At 42.6% G+C, this 20,002-nt stretch overlaps 6 protein-coding genes across 10 annotated transcripts; 1 reads left to right on the top strand and 5 right to left on the bottom strand.

Moving 5' to 3' along the window:
• Positions 1-22: 22 nt before the first annotated feature.
• On the bottom strand, positions 23-1,188 carry LOC6534715 (seminase). Its single transcript, XM_002095354.3, has 2 exons — positions 496-1,188; positions 23-427 (listed from the first exon to the last, which is right to left on the bottom strand). The coding sequence occupies exons 1-2, from the start codon at positions 1,151-1,153 to the stop codon at positions 207-209; spliced, it is 879 nt and encodes a 292-aa protein (XP_002095390.1). The 5' UTR covers positions 1,154-1,188; the 3' UTR covers positions 23-206.
• Positions 1,189-1,290: 102 nt separating this feature from the next.
• Positions 1,291-2,392, bottom strand: LOC6539766 (seminase). 2 transcript variants are annotated; one of them, XM_015189499.2, is made up of 3 exons: positions 1,697-2,392; positions 1,606-1,644; positions 1,291-1,536 (listed from the first exon to the last, which is right to left on the bottom strand). In XM_015189499.2, the coding sequence occupies exons 1-3, from the start codon at positions 2,304-2,306 to the stop codon at positions 1,316-1,318; spliced, it is 870 nt and encodes a 289-aa protein (XP_015044985.2). In that variant the 5' UTR covers positions 2,307-2,392; the 3' UTR covers positions 1,291-1,315. The 2 variants fall into 2 exon arrangements, with proteins under 2 accessions (XP_015044985.2, XP_002086654.2); XM_002086618.3 differs by lacking the exon at positions 1,606-1,644.
• Positions 2,393-2,416: 24 nt separating this feature from the next.
• On the bottom strand, positions 2,417-6,371 carry LOC6539767. Of its 4 annotated transcripts, XM_039373826.2 has the most exons (10): positions 6,233-6,371; positions 5,781-6,169; positions 5,630-5,715; positions 5,461-5,562; positions 5,113-5,400; positions 4,840-5,047; positions 3,332-4,788; positions 3,105-3,276; positions 2,703-3,047; positions 2,417-2,643 (listed from the first exon to the last, which is right to left on the bottom strand). In XM_039373826.2, exons 1-10 carry the CDS (start codon positions 6,369-6,371, stop codon positions 2,512-2,514), a joined length of 3,318 nt encoding a protein of 1,105 aa, XP_039229760.1. In that variant the 3' UTR covers positions 2,417-2,511. The 4 variants fall into 4 exon arrangements, 3 of the variants coding, with proteins under 3 accessions (XP_039229760.1, XP_039229761.1, XP_039229762.1); XM_039373827.2 differs by lacking the exons at positions 5,630-5,715; positions 6,233-6,371 and having other exon boundaries at positions 5,781-5,920; XR_005561036.2 differs by lacking the exons at positions 2,417-2,643; positions 2,703-3,047; positions 3,105-3,276; ... (1 more) ...; positions 4,840-5,047; positions 5,630-5,715 and having other exon boundaries at positions 5,316-5,400.
• A 131-nt stretch (positions 6,372-6,502) lies between these two features.
• LOC6539768 lies at positions 6,503-10,386 on the bottom strand. Its single transcript, XM_002086620.4, has 9 exons — positions 10,149-10,386; positions 9,702-10,093; positions 9,566-9,651; positions 9,413-9,514; positions 8,830-9,355; positions 7,333-8,780; positions 7,103-7,274; positions 6,702-7,046; positions 6,503-6,647 (listed from the first exon to the last, which is right to left on the bottom strand). Exons 1-9 carry the CDS (start codon positions 10,273-10,275, stop codon positions 6,516-6,518), a joined length of 3,330 nt encoding a protein of 1,109 aa, XP_002086656.3. The 5' UTR covers positions 10,276-10,386; the 3' UTR covers positions 6,503-6,515.
• A 126-nt stretch (positions 10,387-10,512) lies between these two features.
• On the bottom strand, positions 10,513-14,362 carry LOC6534712. Its single transcript, XM_002095351.3, has 9 exons — positions 14,100-14,362; positions 13,651-14,039; positions 13,511-13,596; positions 13,351-13,452; positions 12,773-13,289; positions 11,395-12,686; positions 11,167-11,338; positions 10,770-11,114; positions 10,513-10,712 (listed from the first exon to the last, which is right to left on the bottom strand). Exons 1-9 carry the CDS (start codon positions 14,248-14,250, stop codon positions 10,581-10,583), a joined length of 3,186 nt encoding a protein of 1,061 aa, XP_002095387.2. The 5' UTR covers positions 14,251-14,362; the 3' UTR covers positions 10,513-10,580.
• Positions 14,363-18,359: 3,997 nt separating this feature from the next.
• Positions 18,360-19,609, top strand: LOC6534711 (carboxypeptidase B). Its single transcript, XM_002095350.4, has 2 exons — positions 18,360-19,139; positions 19,194-19,609. Exons 1-2 carry the CDS (start codon positions 18,394-18,396, stop codon positions 19,504-19,506), a joined length of 1,059 nt encoding a protein of 352 aa, XP_002095386.2. The 5' UTR covers positions 18,360-18,393; the 3' UTR covers positions 19,507-19,609.
• The last annotated feature ends 393 nt before the right edge of the window (positions 19,610-20,002 follow it).

The following is a 20,002-nucleotide window of genomic DNA, read 5'->3' as shown; positions in this document are numbered from 1 at the left end:
TGCAAAGCATAACCAGAACAAATTATGATTCTCTCCTAATTTATTGTGAATATGAACTAATGCCGGACTACGGCATCCAATCTTACCAGAGAAAATATGAAGCATTCCAAGCTAGATATGCCTATAAATTACCGAGGCTAATCCGATAGACCGGTATTAAGGCCGATATATTTTAAAAATGATTTCCAAATGAAGAAAGCTTATATTCATTGCTTTTCTAGCAACGCCTTAATGCTCTTCTCGATAAAAGGCTTCACGTACATAACATCCGTGTAGACGCCAGGATAACGTTTGCTAGCACATCCAATGCCAAAGGACACTATCCCACAAACCTGCTTTTTGAACACCATCGGTCCACCTGAGTCAAAGGTGCACGCATCCTTACGTCCCAGCACAGCAGCACATATCATGCTATCTGTTATTTTAGCTGTAAAATGATGATGTATATAAAATAAATAATACAAAAGGCCAATTGTAGGTTCCATTTTAACTTACCCATGGGCTGATAGGCAGCGCGACAGTTCTTTCTGTGAATAATTGGCACCGTCACCGTACGCAGCAAGTTTTGGGGTCCACGTCCCCGGGGAGCGGTCATACCCCATCCGGAAACCACCAGTTCTACGCCTGGCTTAAGGGTCACCGAGCATAAATCTAGTTTACCGATGTTTTTACCCGTCATGGGAGTTTTCAGCAGCATCACCGCCACATCCATATTCATGTCGTCCTCTCGAAACTGTTCGGACAAGATAAAGTCCTTAACATGCCGTCGAATACCTTTCTGATTGAGACTCGACATGCCGCCAGCCACAATCCATTGGCCTGGCTGCATTCGACCCAGAAAACAGTGGGCAGCAGTGAGGACGATGTTTTCCTTGAGCAGTGTACCACCACAAACAAATTCGTCCTCATAAAGCAATGCTGTTAGGTATCCGCCTAACTTGGTATTTGTGGTCACTTGACCACCAATAACGCGACTCTCATGTGGTGGAGGAAGTACCAGCTTGGCCAGCTGTGACACATCGAGGGTGTGATTTTTGCCCGGTTGACCACCTACTTCCGGTAGGGAAAGCACTATTTTCTCCTGTTGCTGACCGTTTACTTGGATCGAAATTAGAGTGCAAGCCAGCACGCAGCAAGCCAGAAGACATGCCATTGTTCACAGGGAGTGGAGTGGAATGCCACTTCCCCAACAAACGTTTCACCCAAATCAGTACAGAAGTGTGGCGAATGCGGATAATCCGAGACAAACCGTACTTATCAGCGACACAGTCCAATAAGTATCAGATATAATCTCATTAAAATTTTTTAAATTTAATCACCGTTTTGCCAGCAACACCTTAATGCTCTGCTCGATAAAGGGCTTCACATACATAATATCCGTGTAGACACCGTAGTATCTCCTACTGGCACACCCTATTCCAAAGGACACGATGCCACACACTTGATTTCTGTACACCAACGGACCGCCGGAGTCAAAGGTGCATGCGTCTCTTTTTCCCAGCACTCCGGCGCAAAACATGCTGTCTGTCAAATTAACTGCAAATAATTAATGTTTTTGAAAAAGCTTCTTAGGACTTATTGTCTACATAAATGCGGGTTAAATACCTTTTAAAAGTATATCGAAAAGCTTGTGACTTTCCCAATCTAAAGTTACCAAAGTTATTAACCCGTTGATGCCCTGCAATATTCCACTCACCCTTCGGCCGATAGGAAGCACGACACGTGTTTTTATCCACGATTGGCACTGTCACCGTACGCAAGAGTTTCTGTGGGCCAAACTCATAGATATCGGTTAGACCCCAACCGGAAACCCGGAGTTCCGTGCCCGGCTCTAGGTGGTGTTTGCACAGTATTAGCTTCCCAAGGCTTTTGCCCCTCATGGGTCTCTTCAAGCGCAATATGGCCACATCCATGTTCATGTCCTCCTCCCGAAACTGGGCCGACTTGATGACTTCCTTAACTTCACGCTGGATACCTCTATCATTGAGTTTGGAGACGCCGCCGACGGCCAACCAATCTCTGATCTTCATCCGGCCCAGGAAGCAATGCGCCGCTGTCAAGACGATAAGGTCATGGAGCAGGGTGCCTCCGCAAATGAAGTTCAATTCGTAGCGCAGTGCGATTAGATAGCCACCCAGCTTTCCATTCGTAGTGATCTCACCACCGACGACACGGGTCTGGAAAGCGGGCGATTTCACTACCTCTGCCAACTTTTTCACATCGATGGTCTCGTTAAGGTCCTGGGCAAGGACATCTGTGCTGGTCAGAGTGACGGCCAGCAAGCAGTAGAGCAACAGGCGTTGCATTGCAGACGAGGGGTGGAGAGCAAAAACACCAGACTGTTTCTGACCAACTACTCTATTAAAGCGTTGAGAAACAACTTAAGCCAAGCCAATGGAAATAATTCGAGACTTCGTTGTACGGCAATTGGATTTAATTGCTGGTAATTGGAAAGTGTACACTGTGGTCTGTGTTTGTTTGGCAGTTGCTAATTGAGCAGCGTTCGCGGATCTAGGAGAAGCTCAGGGGTCTGATCTCCTGAAGGAGCTGGCGAAGATAGTACATCTGGTTGGCATCGCGATTGCGCATATCCGTGGCATGTGGATACATGGAGTTGATCAGCTGATGCAGATCCGAGTAGGTCTATTGGGTAGAGATATTAAATACGTTTTGTTACAATATAATTGACATTCGGATCTCACCCCAATGTTACGCCAGGTACTTTTAAATTGCAGCTTTATCACTTTGCTGTCGTCCGAACAGAGCTCCGAAACTTCTACGAAGGTCGAGACCTCGGGCGTTACACGGACCGTGACCTCCGAACCATCGTGAACATCCCTGGTATTTCGCAGACAAAGCAGGATATCCCGATCTCTCGCTAGACGATTCCACTGGCTGCGGCTAAACTTCATCAGCTTAATGTGCACGGCGATGGCATCGTAGACATGCAACTCAGCCGCCAGGTGCTTCTGCGAAAAATAGCCCTGATCGATGTAGAAACAAGCGTCGAGCTCCGCAAACACGTTCAGGTTCATGTCCTGAAGGCGCTGTTATGGGACGACAAAAAGGAAATTAATTATCTCTGGAGGTTAGACATATTAAACCTTGCGAAGCTCGACGAAGTCCGAGATGGGTTTATCGATATTTATATACTTGAAGGGTCTAGCAATGTACTCCTTGGGTATATCAATCGCATGGCACCGGATGCCATCCTTGCTTATGAAGAAGACAACACGCACATGGTAGGTGTCCAAGGTTAAGATGATCTCATCAGGACTGCAAGGCATACACAAAATAGAATAATTATGCTAGACTCAGCTTAACACCCTACTTCTGCTCGTTCCTCTCCAATTCCCAGTGACTGAAGGGGAAATGCGCGTATCGTCGATAGGCAAATCCAAAGTGTCCCAGTCGATCTGTCTTCACCAAAAGCACCTTACTTTCCCTATCAAAACTTGACTCCAGAATGAACTCGGTAGTCCATTGGGCGACTTTTATGGGCTCTGAACTTTGAGGCAAAGTCTGCGGGGGCAGTCGACTATCCTTACTGGTCTTAAGCAATTGCCCACCAGTGTCGCTGGTTTCACTAAGTTCGTACTCTATTTCCACCTGTCGAGATACGCTTAGGGTGCTTTCCTCCAACCCTAACTGTCTGACAGACCGTCTTCCGAAATAACTCTGTCGATGGGATCGAGTCGTAGGAAGGGGATCCGAAAAAGATTTCTTGCTCATTCTGACAGCGTAGGTGTTTTGTTCCACTATTCTTCTCGGAGCATCTATGTATTTGTACTTAATGTCTTCTAACGTTCTTAAAAGGCCAATCATGGTAGTATCCTCTTTCGAACTATCGATGCGGCCAGTTTTCACATGCAAGTCGGTCATCAAAGGAAATTTCGGGTACAGTCGTTCTGGATTGGACTGATCTTCGTAATTGAAACATAACTCCTCCATTTGTGAAGATCCCACTGAGTCGGTCAATCGCCTTTTGTAAAGTTGAACAGCCGGTGTTTTTTTTAAGGCCTGTGCTTCCGTCTTATCATCCTTGAAGTCTAGCGGGAACTTGAGCGAGGATATCATTCTGGGTAAACATTGATCCTGAAGAAGGCGAAGATTTCTTCTCGATATTGGCTCCCCCAGCAGCTTAAAGTTTTTAAACGTACTCTCATATGGTGTCTGCTCTGTTTCCATAGCGCTCTGTCGCACAATTGCTAGAGCAGATGGGCGATAGATATTGATGGAGTTTTCTCGAGCCGGCTGGTGGTATGTCGGCTTGTTACTTTCTGATGACCTTTCTTCTACTGTGCTTACAGGCCCTGACATGGTAGTCACTACGTGTACCGATTCGCTTTCCTTTCGGAGAGACTTTCGCATATATTTTTTCTTTTTATCTACCTTTTTTACCAATTCGTCTGCCTTGACTTCCTGCGGTCGTTCTATTTCACTCTCAAAAAATTGGCAAACCATGGGTTCTCCCCATATACACAAATGATCGGGCACCTTGAAGGTAAGAAAGTAATAAGGTAGCTCATTTGGCTCCAAATGCAGTGGAACATCAGAGGCTTCCTCGAATACGGTGTTACGCTTTATATCTGCTCCGATTCCCGACTTGGTAGATCGTCTACTAGATTCCTCTTCCTTCGATCCGTCCAAAATATTCAGTGACTTCCGCAGTAGGCGTCCATCCTCATGCAACGTTATATTGCATTTCTCAAAAGCGGTATGTTTGGCTTTTTGCACAAAAACCAAGGAGACTATGCCTCCTATAATGATGAAACGACGCAGGTTCACCTATAGGTTCCATTTTAAAAAAATCAAATCGTTACCATTTTAGACACATACCTCTGATGGCTGTAAGTTGATATTGTCTGGGTGGAAATATCTATTAAAGAAGTCAGAGCAATCTCTTTTCTCGTGTTCCAGAAATATCTTGTGTGGATCAGGAAACATGCCAGTTGGTAGCTCTTGTGGCCTTTTAGGCGGCTTTGGAATCCTTACTCTTTTCTGCTGAGGTTTCTTCTTCTCTTTTGCTTCGGCGTCGGCAATAAAACTGGAAAAAAAAAACGTTACGTATTACGACAATATGACTTTATTCCTGACCCTGAATATATTTACGATATGGCCTCATTGTAAGCTCGCATTTCCGATTCCATGCGGGTCATGAGTTCCTCCTGTATATCCATCTGGGTCATCCATTCGCTCATTACACTATCTCCGATGTCCACCAGGCCGCAGTTGGGGCTCATAGAACTATCGATGACCAGCTCAAAGCTCTTGGCCAGATGGGAGAGCGGATCGAAGAAAGTGCGCACACACCGCAGAGTGAGATTATCGCAAAGCACACTAAGTGGCAGTTGAATAGTTACACCCACGCAGTTCAAATTGGAGTGCATTAGCGGTAGCCTTAAAATAATGATTAATGAATCTTCTGATACTCGTAGTCCCAATAAGACAATGGCATACTTCAAGTAATTGAATCTAATGGGTACATCCTGCAGTCCCCATATCTCCAGGTCGAAGTTGCTGCAATTATAGCAGTAACTTGACAAGATACTGTCCTTGTTTCTACGAGATAAGTGCAAAGTTTCGATCAAAACGAAAGGAAAGGAAAATAGAAATTCGCATGGCCTACGTCATCAAGGCATCAGGAGAACAGACCACGCGATAGGTCAGCTTGTCAAGGAACCTATCAATTTCCCCATAAAGCTCATTTGGAATCTAGACAGAAAACTAAAACACCTTGATTCCTAGAACTGTAGCTCTTATATACAGTACGATTTTACCTTATCCAACTCAAGGACTTGAAAAGTTGGCAGACGTACCAGCTCATCATCGTTACGGAGAACTCTTCCAACCCTTTCTATGGTTGCCAGGATTTTTTGCACTGTTTCATCGTAGAGCTGTCCTATGTTTGGCCTTAATTTTTCCAAGTTTTTACGGGTCATATCGTCTCTATTAGGTGCTTGAGAGAGTACACTGCGATCGTTCACAGAAAGAACCCAGCTTACTTCATTAGCGCAGGCCTCCTGCTCCTTATAATTAAGCTGGAATATGAATTTTCGAATTTCGGCAGGACGACTGGGGTTAGGCAATCCATCACAGGCCAAGTAACTATTCCATTTGTCGTTACGCAACTTTTGTTTTTGAATTTCCCTGTGCTCTTCGATGGCATCTGGAGAAAAGACTTGCTCAAATTCTAAATATTTTACATATAAGCATTATTGCAATACTCCACCATCAATAAAGGCAACACTCGTTTTAAGATCCGCCAAACGCTGCATATACGTATTTCTTCGGGCCATCCACTCGTCCTCCGAAAGAAGTTCCACTGTTGGTTTTTGGGAAACCGCGTCCTGGTTTTTCTTTTTTACCATTTTTTAACAAGTTTTTTTGTGTATTTTGTATAAGTGTATTTGTGTCAATTAACAAATGTAACTGACAGCAAAGACATTTTTTAAAAATGACTGTAATCCGACAATATGAATCATTGTAAAATGTATACAGAAATCTTGACAATCCTAGGAGTAACTTAAAGGACGAATCTCATTCAGAAGCCTTTTAATATAGACGAAAAGCATCGCGTCTTTATTGGAACCCTCTAGGGAATGGGGATTTAGCGAGTAAATGGCCTGCCCAAAGTCATTATAAGTCTGCAATTAGGGAATTGTTGATAACAAGCCTGGAAAGATTAAATAAATATTTACGTTAACGTTCCGCCAAGTCTCCTCGTAACGAAGCTTGACCACATTCACATCATCGGAACACATCTCGGAGATCTTGACAAAGGTTGTCTTCTCGGGTGTAATACGCATTGTGACCTCCGAATAGTCCGAGTTGTCCTTAGCTATCTTCATGTCCATGATGATGTCACGGCGTTGGGCGAGGCGATTCCAGCTGGATCGGTAGAATTTCATCAGCTTGCATTGCAGGGCCATGGTATTGTAGGTGTGCAGCTCCGAGGCAATGTGCTTGATCGAGAAGTAACCGTTTTTAATGTAATAACTAGCATCGTTTTCGGCAAAAATGTTTAGGTTCTTTTCAATGAGCAACTGAAACAGAGAGAATAGGGCTAAAACACGTTATAAGCAAAGGTAGGCTTGTCTACCTTTCTCAATTTGCGAAAGTCCGAGATTGGCTCAACAAAGTCCAGGTACTTCACCGGCTTGGCAGTATATCCTTTGACCAGATCGGTCACATAGCCCCGCACTCCTCGGGCTGTGATGTAGAAAATCATTCGCACGTGAAATGTGTCCAGGCTGAGTATGATTTCATCTGGGCTGTAGAGGATGGGATTTTGTACATGAGGTACCCTAAGCGATGCGTTAGACCACGTACTTATCCTCACTTGGCTGTAGACACCAGTCGCGGAATGGAAAGTGCTCGTATCGCTTAAAGGCCAATCCGAAAATTCCCAACCGATCCGTCCTAAAGGTAAGTGTGTTTGTTTCCAGATCTATCTGTGATTCCATGATGTACTTTTTCGTCCAGTGATCTAGCCATATTGGAGGTTCACTGTCCACAGGACGAGTCTTGTCCGTATCGTCAAGCCTGGATGACTTTCGGGTTGATCGCCGTTTCATCGCAGAACCACTCCTAGATTGCCTAGTTTTCGAAGCCCTTGGCATGTCCATCTTATTTTGCAAATTAGTGTTTTTAAGCTTTATATCTGATGAACTTATGGCAATCATTATATCTGAGTCATTTATTTTGGTTTTAGCATCTAATCCACTCTTTTTGCCATTTATATGTACAAAGGATGACCTCTCCCTAAAACTTAAAGCACTTGATCTTCCATCAATACTTTTGTTTTCCCACTTCTCCGCCTTTTTCTCGGACTTCTTGGACTTTTGGAGATCAACTTGATCTAACATTTCTAGGGGCCTCTGCAAGTATTTTTCTTTGATGGTCTCCAAAGTGGACACTAGTCCACACGCCGTGGCTGTATCCGCAGAATTGAAATATGACAAAAAGTCAGCAGATGAGAACTCTAGAACACCCGCCTTGTCAAAAATAGGAAACGTCCTTTCTGGGCGATCTTGTGATTCGAAATTAAAGAAGACTTCCGCTGGTGTTTTAGCCTCTATAGTTGTTTCGGTATCAGACCTTTTTACTAGGCGGTTTGGCTTTGCCTTTAGAGCTTCGGCTGTTAGATGGTCTTCGATGAATTCGCTTGGAAACTTAAACGAGGAAATTATGCGAGGCAGACAAATTTTTTCGAGCTTCATAATTTCTATCTTATTTAACGGCTTCTCCAAATTGAAATCCGTTATCGGTTCTCCCCTGGAAGGAAAGGGTCCATAGATAATACTCTGCTTTAGAAGTGATTTCAGAGGTGGTGAAAACTGATTAGCCAATGTCGATCGCACACTGCTGTCATCCCTTTTATTTAATTCCGTTGATATACGTATGGGAGAAAGTAAGTTTAGCGTTACGAGTGTGGCCCCATCTGGAGTCCTTGTTGGGGTCTGGAGCTCCCTTAAATAATGGCACACCTCGGGCTTACCCCACCTGCATAGATCTGGCGGCAACTGCAGGGTAACCACGAAGAACGGCAGCTCATCATCATTCAGCTTCATTTGGGAAGTACCGAGCGTCATTCTGGTGTACTCGGTAAGTCGGGACTTTCGATTATCTTTTTGGGCCACCACTTGGGGTATGACCTCTAAAACACGACCCTTCTCGTGCAGGATGATGTTGAACTTCTCGAATTGCGTTTGGTCCGGTCGCCGCACGAATGAGATGTTGTAGATTCCGCCAACAATTATACACTCCCTAAGATTAACCTAAAGGAAAGTTATTAAGAGATATCAACCGTTGGAAACATCTACTCACTTCCTCAGGGGTCAAACTAAGATTGTCTGGATGGAAATAGGTTCTCAGGAACTGCTTGTATTGATCCTCTTCGCGAAAAAGGAACTCATTGAATATTTCGGGATACATGCCCTGAGGTACAAGGGGCACTGCCTTCGGAACCTTAGGAATAACTATCTTTGGACGCTTATCACCATCGCCGCCCTTGCCAAACTTGGCCTCCTTGGCAGCCTGCTCGGTTCGCTCGACAATGAGCTGCATTAGCTCCTCATACTCCGCCCTCCTCCGATTCATGATGTTCAAGGTCTCCTCCTGGATATCGTTCTGCATCAACCACTCACCAACCACAGACTCCTCCATGTCGGTGAGTCCAGCATTGGGCATGAAAGCGCTGTCGACCGTCAAAGGTTCGTAGCTCTTGGCTTGCGGCGATTGGTGGTCAAAACTGGTGTGGACACAGCGGATGGTAAGACAATCCCAGAGCGCACTTTGGGGTACCTGTACCTTGACACCCGTTTCCTTAAAATCGACCATCATTAGTGGTACTCTACAAGAGATATGATTGAAAACTACTAGTCGGATGAAAGTTACTGCGGGATCTCACTCCAATTGCTGAAACAATATGGGAACGTTGTAAAGACCCCAGAGATCCATGCGCCATAGATCACATGAGTGGCTCCATCTAGCCACTATTCCATTAACGGATCTTAAAGAGATTTTGAATATATTTAACACACAATGCAAATAAAACACATACTTCATATAGGCCTTTTGCATGCGCAATATGCGATAAGTAAGTCGATCGAAGAGGCTTTCAATCTCCAGTTGGACATCTCTATAGACCTGTGGGTTGCTCACTGGATTAATAGCTCTTAAATTGGATATCCACCCACTTCCAAAAGATCAGTCAATACATTTTTTTGCATGCGTTCCATTTCCACCTCATTATCCATCAGAATATCCACCTGCTGCAATACATCCATACACTTCTTTAAATTGCTCTCAAAATAGGAACCAGGATTATCAACAGCGGTTCGCTGCAACACTGGTCGCGTTAAGTCCTTTTTGTAAATATCTTGTGTTAGAATACTACGCTCGTCCACCCCCATTGTCCAGTCAATAGAGTTCTTCGTTTCGATTTCTTCGAAGTGACGAATTTTGGCCAAGAAAGTTCGAATCTCAATTGGGGATCGGACCTTGGGCAAGCCATCACACCGAAGAAACTGATCCCAACGCTCCTGATTCGAGCGCTCTTCCTCTAGCAGTCTAAAATGCAGGAGAGCCTCTACAAAGGGGATCACGATTTTTACCAACTCCATTCGAATTGACCAATACTTTACTTCTGAATGTAGAACAGGCTGCAGCAATATCGTGCATTCGAATGGTGTAATTCTTTTGACGCTCCATCATTTCGGCTTCGCTTATCAGAACCGTTGTTTCCGCATATGTCCCACTTTCTTTTACCATCTTAACCTTTTTCTCCAAATAACTGGTATTAGTATCCTCCTAAACAATTTTTATTGTTTTTTTATTTGTGTGTATATTTTTGTTGTTTTTTGGTTGAGTGCATGTATACATCTGAAAGTTGAAACAAGGATTGTGTAGAACAAAAAGGTTGGGTAGCTTTAAAGTTAATTGATAAAATACCATCCCGCAGAAAACAAAAACCAGCAAAGAAATCTCAACTCAACAAGAACCACCATATAAATTTTTATGCACTATATATTTTACTGAAGATCAGATAGTATAGATGTACAAAATATATTGAAATTCTACGAAAAGCTTAAAAGCCGTATTTCTTTGAGCATTCGAGTTACATAATATAGAAGAATAGAATCCTTATTCCGCACTTCTGTGGCATTCGGCACCATTGAGTTTATAGCCTGATGTAGATCCGTAAAGTTCTGCAGTTTACATTATAAGCATTCCATATAATTTTGATAAGAAACACAACTACTTACTCCAATATTTCGCCACGTGTTAGTGTAGTTCAGCACAATAACATTCACCTTGTCTGAGCAATTTTCTGAAATCTGAACAAAGGTGGTTTTCTCTGGAGTAATGCGCATTGTGACCTCTGAATAATCCGAGTTATCCTTGGCGATCTTCATGCCCAAAATGATATCGCGTCGTGGGGCGAGACGATTCCAGCTCGATCGGTAGAACTTCATCAATTTACAATGGAGAGCCATTATATTGTAGGTGTGCATCTCGAGAGCCATGTGCTTCATTGAAAAGTATCCGTTTTCGATGTAGAAACTAGCATCGTTCTCGGCAAATATATTGACGTTCTTGCTAATAAATAACTGCAGAGAGAAGCCGTTGAAATTGGAATAACCCCATTTACTGCAGGCTTACCTGACGCATTTGCCGAAAGTCTGATATTGGCTCCACAATCTCCAGATATTTAACCGGTTTAGCCGTGTATCCCTTGCTCAGATCAGTCACATAGCCCCTAACTCCCTTGCATGTGATGTAGAAAAATATACGAACATGGAACGTGTCGACGCAAAGTATGATCTCATCAGGGCTGAAAAAAAGGGAAGTGAGGAATATGGGTATGCCTCTGGATATTAAAAAACGCACTTTTCCTCATTTGGCTGCAATGACCAATTACGAAACGGAAAATGCTCGTACCGCTTAAAGGCCAAACCCAAGAGTCCCAGCCGATCTGTCTTGAACGTTATTCTATTGGTCGCTCTATCGATTACCGTGTCTTTAATGTACTTGGTTGTCCAGTGGGTTACTTCCACTTCGGTCACCTGATCCGTCGTTACTTGGGATTTATCTGAGCTGACACTACCTCGATCCAACCTTTCCGCCCTAACACTTACGCGGATTCTGTCACCAGCCTTAGACAATTTACGTTTGTCTTTCTGTCCTTCTGCTATTTCATCCTCCTCCTTTAAGCCCAATTTTTTTTGCTTCTGTTTCTTATCCTGCTCGTCGGGCTGGCTTAATAAGTCGACAGGCTTTTCCCGATACTTCGATTTAATGTTGTCGAATGTTTTTAGAACTTCGAGCGCCGTTGTGGGGCTAACAGGACCTGGTTCCGAATCATCCACGGGAATGGGATATTGGATGGGATCAACTTGTGGAAAGTGGGGGAACATTCGTTCCGGACTTTTCGTCTGCGAATTATAGTTAAAATCTAAGATCTTAACTTGATTAACGACTTCCTCTTGTCGTTTGACCAAAGCCTTTGGGCCCTGTCTGAAAAATTCTTTTTTTTCATCTTGAAAGTCGGCGGGAAACTTAAACGACGAAATGATCCGGGGTATACAATATCTTTCCAATGCTCTAATTTCCAGATGGTTCAGTGTTTTCTGCAGCTTGAAGTTCTCTAAGGGAGCTTCGACTGTTTGAGCCGTTCCCACTTTACTCTGTCTCATGAATGAACGAAGACTAGGTCGAAATATGTTTCCAGAATCACTTGAAATTCGACTGCCCAAATTGAGCGCGCTCTCCCTACCGGCATATTCCGAATGCTTTATAATACTTTGCATGGTCGGCGCCCAGAGGGATTCGCGCTTGTAATCCGTCGGAATAAAATCCTGCTCGGTCATATAATGGCAAACCACGGGCTCACTCCATTTGCAGAGATCCGCGGCCACTTGCAGAGTGACGATGAAATATGGAAGTTCGTCATCCTCCAGCTTGATTTTGGTGCCCCGATAGGTCTCCCTGGTTTTCCTGGCTATTTTCGAACTACGCAGCGTTTCCTCCTTTATATCGGCCTTCATTTCTGTCAGTATGTGAACCACACGTCCATCCTCGTGCAAGACTATGTTAAACTTCTCAAACTGAGTTTGGTCAGGTCGCCGGATGAACATAATGCTGTAAATGCCACCAAGTATGATGTGCTCCCTAAGATTTATCTTAATGAGGTGAAGAGGCATTATTAATAATTATATATATAATTTTTCAATGACCCGAATTCAAATAAATAACTTTTTTTACTCACTTCGAACGGCTGCATATCTAAATGCCGTGGATGGTATACCTCATCGAGATACCCTAAGTACTGGCTATCCTCCATTCTGAGGAAATCTTCATAGATGTCGGGAAACATGCCTGTTGGAACCTCTGGGGGTTCTTTCGGTGCCTTTGGAATTAGGATTTTGACCGCCTTGTCGGGATCAGTTTGTTTGGCCGCCTTAGCTGCCTGCTCCGTTTTCTCGGCGATGATCTGCATCATGTCCTCGTACTCTCGCCTCCTGGCTAACATCAGACTCAAAGTCTCCTCCTGAATGTCGTGTTGCATGTGCCATTCGTTGACCACCGATTCCTCTATGTCCACTAACCCAGCGCTGGGATAATTGACCGATGCTGCAACGGGAGTATCGAAGCTCTTGGCATTTTGCGAAATGTTATCGAAATCCGTGTGTAAGCTACGAATAGTTATGCAATCTGTAAGAACACTCTTCGGTATCTGGACTTCAACACTCGTGGCTCTAAATTCAGCCAACATAACTGGCAATCTAATAATTATTCCGTGCTGTTACTAATTCCGAAAACTGCTTTTTTCTGGGCGGTACTTACTCCAATTGTTCAAAAATAATTGGCACATTTCGTATTCCCCACAAATCTATTCTCCATGGGTTACACATGTAGCTCCACACAGCAACCCGACTATCCTTGGATCTAGGGCATATAAAGGTGGTCAGATAACCAGATACCCATTAGATAGATTTATACAGACTCCATATATGCATCTTGCAGTCTCAACACTCGATAGGTTAGGCGATCAAAGAGGTCACTAATTTCCGTCTCGACTTCGGTGTAAACCTATAGAGAATGGGCTCTTACTTTAGCCGATTGATCTTAACAACATACACCTACTTCAATTACATCCCTCTGCCTTTTTTCTGACATTCGCACCATTTCAGCCTCGTTGTCCAGCATTTCATCCATTTGCTTCAATGCATCCAAACACATTCGAACATTCCGGTCATAGTGAGTGCCCGGATTATCTTTGTTGAGCATCATCATACGTCGTGTTCTGTCCACCCTGAAGATATTCTGATTCAATATGGAGCGTTCGTCCACCGACAAGGTCCAGTCCATCGAATTATTCGTTTCAACGTCATCGTAAAAGCGTATTTTGGAAATAAACGTTCGTACTTCGACGGGAAGATAGGGACGTGGCAACCCATCACAACGCAAATGATGCTCCCAGTGCTCCCGGTACATTCTCTCAACCTCCTGATCATAGAAGTCGCGTTGGGCACCTGTATCAAATAGGTATTATATTGTATAAGTTTCGTTTTTGTTCATTAATTGATACTCACCCTTGACCAAGTCCGCACTAACAGCAAAATCATTAAGGCGGCTCATGTACTTAGCTTCTCGATCCAATACTTCATTTTCGGATATCAGAGGAAATCTGAGAATCGGATCCGCAGCGGCTTTGACCGTGGACTTACTATTTCTTTTTACCATTGTGATATCGTATTGTATATCTCGGTAATGGTAGTATGGTGAGGGAAATTGGGACCTACTGATTTTGGCAAGAGTTATTTATTAGTAGTAGCTACTCCGTGCCTACTTGTTCCATTCATAATAAAAGCGTTCTCAGCGAAAACCATCTTAAAAAGTATGTAAACTTAAGAAACAATAAAGTATTTAAAAATATTAATGGTATTTTTTAGAACTTTAATTTCGAAATTGTACGTTCCTGTGTAAAGTGAAAAATGCTCATTTCAACAAATTTGAAGATTTTCTCCTCTGGCTGAGATCCAGAAACTGAAAAATCCCATAATCTAATGCCAAACTTTGGGCACCTAGGTGTGGATGTGGGTGCGATGGTCCGCCCAACAAAGAGAAAAACGCAACTCCCCACACGAATGTGAAAGATTTATCTTGGCCTTTGCTGCATTCGTGCCAAGAAAAAAGCATATCAACCTGAGAGCTGAGAGTGGTGAAAGTGTAGATGCAAAGCCGAGGATAAGACCCAAAGTCGAGTAGACTCAAAGCTTAAAAGCCAAAAGGCACAAAGACAATAGCTCGTTTCCAATAAATTGATTAAATTTTATGTTGCATTGTGGGCAAGCGTATCTCTCCCAGGCTCCATTTACATACGAAGAGCATGTTACGTGGCATGTCAAAGCCCGACGACCATCGACATGTCTGATCGATTACATTGATGAATGAATTTCAACAAGCCATTCCAGCTTTACTGGACGTCAAAGGAGCAGGACAACGACGTGGACATAGTCTCCTCCACAGGCAGCAGCATTCCACATCCGCCAAAGCCTGGATATCTCGATATCTCGCATCTCGCAACTGGCATCTGGCTTTGTTTATTTGTTGCAAGTTGTCTTTTATAAATAAATGTTGATCCCAACATACAGCCATCACAGTTGGTTACCAATTTAATGAACTTGGCTCGGCCAAATTGCTTTACATTTCATTCGCCTTTAGTGGCCAATAGTTTTGACACCTTTACCTTTAAGTGGGCCCCTACTTACTACTCAATATCCATGGATCCCCTTTTTTCGACTTGGAGAAAATGACGAGCAAATCACTTGACTGCCATGCAATCATTCAATTATAATTTGCAACCAGTGAACAAGGAGCAAGGTCTACTGCGAAGTCACTCCGCAAATAATAACGATTTCGTAGCCCACAATTGGATGACTTGCCACGTAGCTCTACGGATTGTTGCAACTGGCAACTTGCAACTTGCAACTAGCTAACGAGTTCGGCCAGCAATTTTCGTCCCCCAATCGAATCGAATCCAATCCGCGGCGATCCAAAATTGCTAGCGCGCAACTAAATCGAAATAGAAGAGCTAGTCAGCTTCGCGCTCCGGGCAAAAATAATTGACATCTGTATAAGTCTGCCATTTGAGCTGGAGGAGTCGGAGGAGCACTGGATAACAAGTGGCCAAGTTGTGCTGTCCGCGAGTTTGTCGTCGTCTGCCAGCCAGACCGTCTGTCCATTTTTCACCTGCACTCCGATTGAATTTCAGCTCTGATAAAATATACCTAAACTGATGCAGACTCACATAGAGAGAAAAAACCATATATGTGCATCTGTATTACCAAAGAATGTTAGTTGAAACGGAACCTTACAGCTTTAAAAAAAATCCATTATATACAAATCAACAAAGCTTCCTGTTTATTACTTATATAGTTTCTATTAAATTTATTATGCATTTTATCAACTAAGTATAGTAAGAAGTAGTATTAGTAAGAACAGAAAAATATAAATTAAACAATTTGCTTCAATAAAAGCTGGGAATTTCGTTAAATCAATTAGTCAATAGTCAAGATAATCAAGACATTATTCTTTAAATAAATTAAACACAATTTTTTGTCACAAAAATAAATTTAATTTATAGTTAGATACATATGAAGTTAAGCTGAGCTTGATGAAATATATGACCGAAGATACACATCATAATGATACAGTTGGTGAAGTCGTTTGAAGTCGAAGACTCTTCTGGAAGAGACTCTGCGGCAAAGTGTCACTTGGTAACTTGCCCCTCTGGTGCACCGGTGGACCTGCCCCTTTTAAAATTAGGCGGCGCTTTCTAATCGAAGTCAAATGGTGGCCGGCAAGAGGCTGGCATGTAAATGTTGACAGCAACATGTTTACCGTTTGCCGCTGTTTAACATGGTAAAACACCCCACCCCTTCCCCCGAATCGCGTTTTAACAATGTGGAAACTTTTGGCATTTACATGAGAATTGTAAGCGCAAACAATTTGAATTTTTTTGTATCTTTTCCTCCTCTACCCCCAAAAACATAGTATGAGCGTAGAATTTGTCCGGCAAAAACGAGATGCAGCTGCTGTAGCTGTTGTTGCTGTTGCCATTGTTGTCCGTCTTGATGGTTGAGCAACAAATTGAGTCTAATTAATTTTCAGCAAACTGCAAAGACTGAATACATTGTCTTCCTTGATACCCGAAGAAAACTTGGGGCTAATTAGCATTTCCAATAGAATGCTTTTTAGAGGTTTCTCTAACCAAAGGTAACGCAAACGACATCATTTAAAAATTGTACAAAATTAAAATTTGGTTTTTAACTTGTTGGCAAGCAATTCTAAAAAAAGCAGAATTAAACTAGAACAAAACTACTCACTATTAATAAATATCTTCCTAGTATATATTACCAATTCCGAATGTTTTGTCAAAACATCCAATAAAAAAACGTATATACCAAAACAATTGTGTATATACCAACTATATACTGTAGGGTATTAACAGTGCTTCTATTTCCCCTTTTTATGACCATATTACTTGTCTGGTCTTAACGGTAGATGAATGTTTAAACAATGCACTGCCAAATGTAAAACATACCACTGCTGGAAATACATAGATCTATGAGATCTATCGAAAATCTATGCAAAGCGACATCAAAAGACGAAACGGCCATTTATCTAATGCCTTAGATATGCAAATCACCAAAATGATTGCCTTTGCTGGCTCCCAGTTGATTGGCTGCCTCCATAAGCTCTGCTTAATTGTTGCATTTCCATAAAATGTGATCTTTGTTTGGGCGTACCAGCAGCTACCTTCAAAGGAAAGTGAGCGTGGAAAGTGGAAAATACATATACATACATACCCATCCATTTATGATGGGTTTTTAGGTCTCTGTGTCAGCGAAGGGCTCATTTTGGTGGGAACTAAACTTGGCTTCAACTCCAATTGAAACTCGAATTGGAGTGAAACAGTTGCGGCCGCCAAATTGACTTCTCGTGTCGGCTGTTGCATGCCACACCCAGGCTGCGCAGATATCGCCTGACAGCCGGCTATCCGCATTTGCAATCCCCATTCCGGCATCCGGATAGCTGGCCATTGGTATCGGTATCTGGTTTATATAGTGCATATGGCGGATGGCCAACGCCGGTGGCGAAAACTCAGCACTCGACTGGTCTTATCACTGGACAGGCGACGCTGACAGGCGACAATTTGCATGGCGACCAGGGGATCTGAACTCGGATCAAAAAACACTCATTACGAATGCGACAATCGCTTCCAGTGGACAGTTGGAAGTTGCGAGTTGTGAGTTTTGAGTTACCAATGGGATGCACTGAACGAAGTAAGTAACTTAAAAATACAAAAAGTGAACTTAAACTTAAACGAATTGATTTAAGTTTGAAGAGTACTTCTTTAAGCCCAAGCAATTAAGAACAATAAACTTTAAGTAATATATTTGGTATACTAATATCCAGGCAACTTTCATTATATCACTTTATTTTAATTAAAATATTAAGTAGAGAATTTCGAGCACTTAGATAACGATAACCATCTATTCATTGTGTCACCCATTTAAATTAAAGAGCAAAACCAATTACAGCTCAAATCGATCAGTTCTTTGGTGCTACTCTAAAATATAGTTAGTTTAGTTAGTTATCTTTATAGGGTAAATAAATCAGTCAACGTCGTGGAACTTCTGAGCTATAATCTCTTAGGAAAGTATTTACCTTTCTTAAAATAAACCAATATCTTTTTTCGAGATTGTGCGGTTCTTTCTACTCGTCTAGAAAATATTAAATAATTTTACGATAATATTAAGTGGTAGCAAGTAAGTTGCCAAGCCCTTATAAAGAGCTACACTCTTTGGTAATGCCATCAAAATGTTTTTGCCACTCTTCTTGGTAACTATTCTGCTAAGTGGAGGCCAAGGAACTCCAGTCCGTTCTCGTCCAGAATATCAGACGGACGATTATTATACTTATGAAGAGATACAAAATTACCTAAAAGGACTAGCCGAAAGCTATAGTAACCAAGTGAAATTGACAAACGTTGGAAAATCCTACGAAAACCGAAACCTGACCACCATTACAATATCAAACGGAGATGGGCGGAAGGACAAAAAAGTAATCTTTATAGATGCCGGATTTCATGCCAGAGAATGGCTAACTCATACGGCAGCCCTAAATATCATTGATAAGTTGGTTGTAAGCTTCGAAGAGAACAAGCACCTCCTGCAGGACTATGACTGGGTTATTTTACCTTTGGTGAACCCTGATGGCTACACGTATTCGCGATCAGGAAATAAGTTTACTAATGAAATTATTGATTGTTTATTCGCGTATACCAAAGATCTAGCAGTTAAATGTTGGCGAAAGAATCGCGAACCCAATAAACACGGATGCATCGGCACCGATCTCAACCGAAACTTCGGACATGGATGGGGTAAAGGAGACTCCTCGAGTGATCCATGCCAACCGACATATAAGGGTCTTTCCGAATTCTCGGCATCGGAATCCCAAGCAGTGAGAAGAGTTCTTCTCGACCTGGCAAACACCGGACGTTGCGTATTGTACCTTTCGATTCATTCCGCTCTTGGCGAAATTTTGTATCCATGGGGATCGGAAGAGTAAGAATTCGAAAATACATTTTTCAGAACAGATCTAAATCGAAACTGTTTCAGAATCAAGGCTGAAAACTACAAAGAGCACGAGGAAGTGGTCCAAGCAGGCATAGATGCCATAGCCAATGGAAACTTTCAGTTCCCCTCAACTTACAAACAAGGTCCTTCACATAGCCTCTACGTTACCGGTGGATGCTCAAGTGACTATGCTTATGAAGCTGGATTTCCCTTATCACTAATTTGGGAGCTTCCGGAAGAAAGAGGCAACTTGACTTTCGAGTTCCATCCGCCAACGAATCTTATTGGGGAGCTTGTTGAAGAAACTTGGATCGGTATACGCGCCATTGCAGAAAAAGTTATGGACAAGTATTAAAGCAATTGGAATTTTTCAAAGACATATAATGACAAACATTGAGCAAAATGTATGTTATTGTATGCTTTGGAATTCTGAAATAAATATTTCTGATGCTGTTATTGATACGTTGAAGGAAAACTATTTAAAAAAATTAAGAAACATCCATATTCCTCAAACCAACAAGCTTTTTTTAAGTGCCTCTGTGCCCGTCTTCTTGGCAGAATAGATACTTTCTCGGTTAGCGGGGCGTATGAGTAATGTCAGGTCATCATTGTAGCGGCAAGACACTGCCGCAGCTGCATTCCAGCCCCCACCAAAGAAAACCAAATGAAATGCAAATTTTAAGTGCCCCATGCAGCTGGAACTGCAGTTGAACCTCGAATCGAAAATCGAGCTGGATGTCGAGGGAACGAACGGAAAAACTGGACTTGGGCGTGGAGTCCAGCGGGGAAAGGAGATCGCAATGACGTGGCCGGATTGGTTTAAAATAAATGTTATTATTTCGATAAGTTGG

The sequence above is a fragment of the Drosophila yakuba genome, chromosome 3L, assembly GCF_016746365.2.
Source record: "Drosophila yakuba strain Tai18E2 chromosome 3L, Prin_Dyak_Tai18E2_2.1, whole genome shotgun sequence".
Classification (NCBI taxonomy): Eukaryota; Metazoa; Arthropoda; class Insecta; order Diptera; family Drosophilidae; genus Drosophila; species Drosophila yakuba.
Note: the sequence above shows the minus strand (reverse complement) of the source record. Positions and strands in the feature narration are given on the sequence as shown.

Excerpts from the sequence above, each read along its gene's own strand:
- LOC6534712 (XM_002095351.3), bottom strand. The coding sequence starts at position 14,250 with ATGGTAAAAAGAAATAGTAAGTCCACGGTCAAAGCCGCTGCGGATCCG. Across the intron at positions 13,597-13,650 it reads GGCAGAGGGATGTAATTGAA|GTTTACACCGAAGTCGAGAC; the intron begins GTAGGTGTATGT and ends CATTCTCTATAG. Across the intron at positions 11,115-11,166 it reads ACTTTCGGCAAATGCGTCAG|TTATTTATTAGCAAGAACGT; the intron begins GTAAGCCTGCAG and ends TTCTCTCTGCAG.
- LOC6539766 (XM_015189499.2), bottom strand. The coding sequence starts at position 2,306 with ATGCAACGCCTGTTGCTCTACTGCTTGCTGGCCGTCACTCTGACCAGC. Across the intron at positions 1,645-1,696 it reads TGCTTCCTATCGGCCGAAGG|ATTGGGAAAGTCACAAGCTT; the intron begins GTGAGTGGAATA and ends TGGTAACTTTAG. Across the intron at positions 1,537-1,605 it reads TTTCGATATACTTTTAAAAG|TTAATTTGACAGACAGCATG; the intron begins GTATTTAACCCG and ends AATTATTTGCAG.
- LOC6534715 (XM_002095354.3), bottom strand. The coding sequence starts at position 1,153 with ATGGCATGTCTTCTGGCTTGCTGCGTGCTGGCTTGCACTCTAATTTCG. Across the intron at positions 428-495 it reads CGCTGCCTATCAGCCCATGG|CTAAAATAACAGATAGCATG; the intron begins GTAAGTTAAAAT and ends ATCATTTTACAG.
- LOC6539767 (XM_039373826.2), bottom strand. The coding sequence starts at position 6,371 with ATGGTAAAAAAGAAAAACCAGGACGCGGTTTCCCAAAAACCAACAGTG. Across the intron at positions 6,170-6,232 it reads GAGTGTTGCCTTTATTGATG|ATGCCATCGAAGAGCACAGG; the intron begins GTGGAGTATTGC and ends TCTTTTCTCCAG. Across the intron at positions 2,644-2,702 it reads GTACCTGGCGTAACATTGGG|ACCTACTCGGATCTGCATCA; the intron begins GTGAGATCCGAA and ends TCTACCCAATAG.
- LOC6539768 (XM_002086620.4), bottom strand. The coding sequence starts at position 10,275 with ATGGTAAAAGAAAGTGGGACATATGCGGAAACAACGGTTCTGATAAGC. Across the intron at positions 9,356-9,412 it reads ATATTGTTTCAGCAATTGGA|AGTACCACTAATGATGGTCG; the intron begins GTGAGATCCCGC and ends TATCTCTTGTAG. Across the intron at positions 7,047-7,102 it reads ACTTTCGCAAATTGAGAAAG|TTGCTCATTGAAAAGAACCT; the intron begins GTAGACAAGCCT and ends TCTCTGTTTCAG.
- LOC6534711 (XM_002095350.4), top strand. The coding sequence starts at position 18,394 with ATGTTTTTGCCACTCTTCTTGGTAACTATTCTGCTAAGTGGAGGCCAA. Across the intron at positions 19,140-19,193 it reads TATCCATGGGGATCGGAAGA|AATCAAGGCTGAAAACTACA; the intron begins GTAAGAATTCGA and ends AAACTGTTTCAG.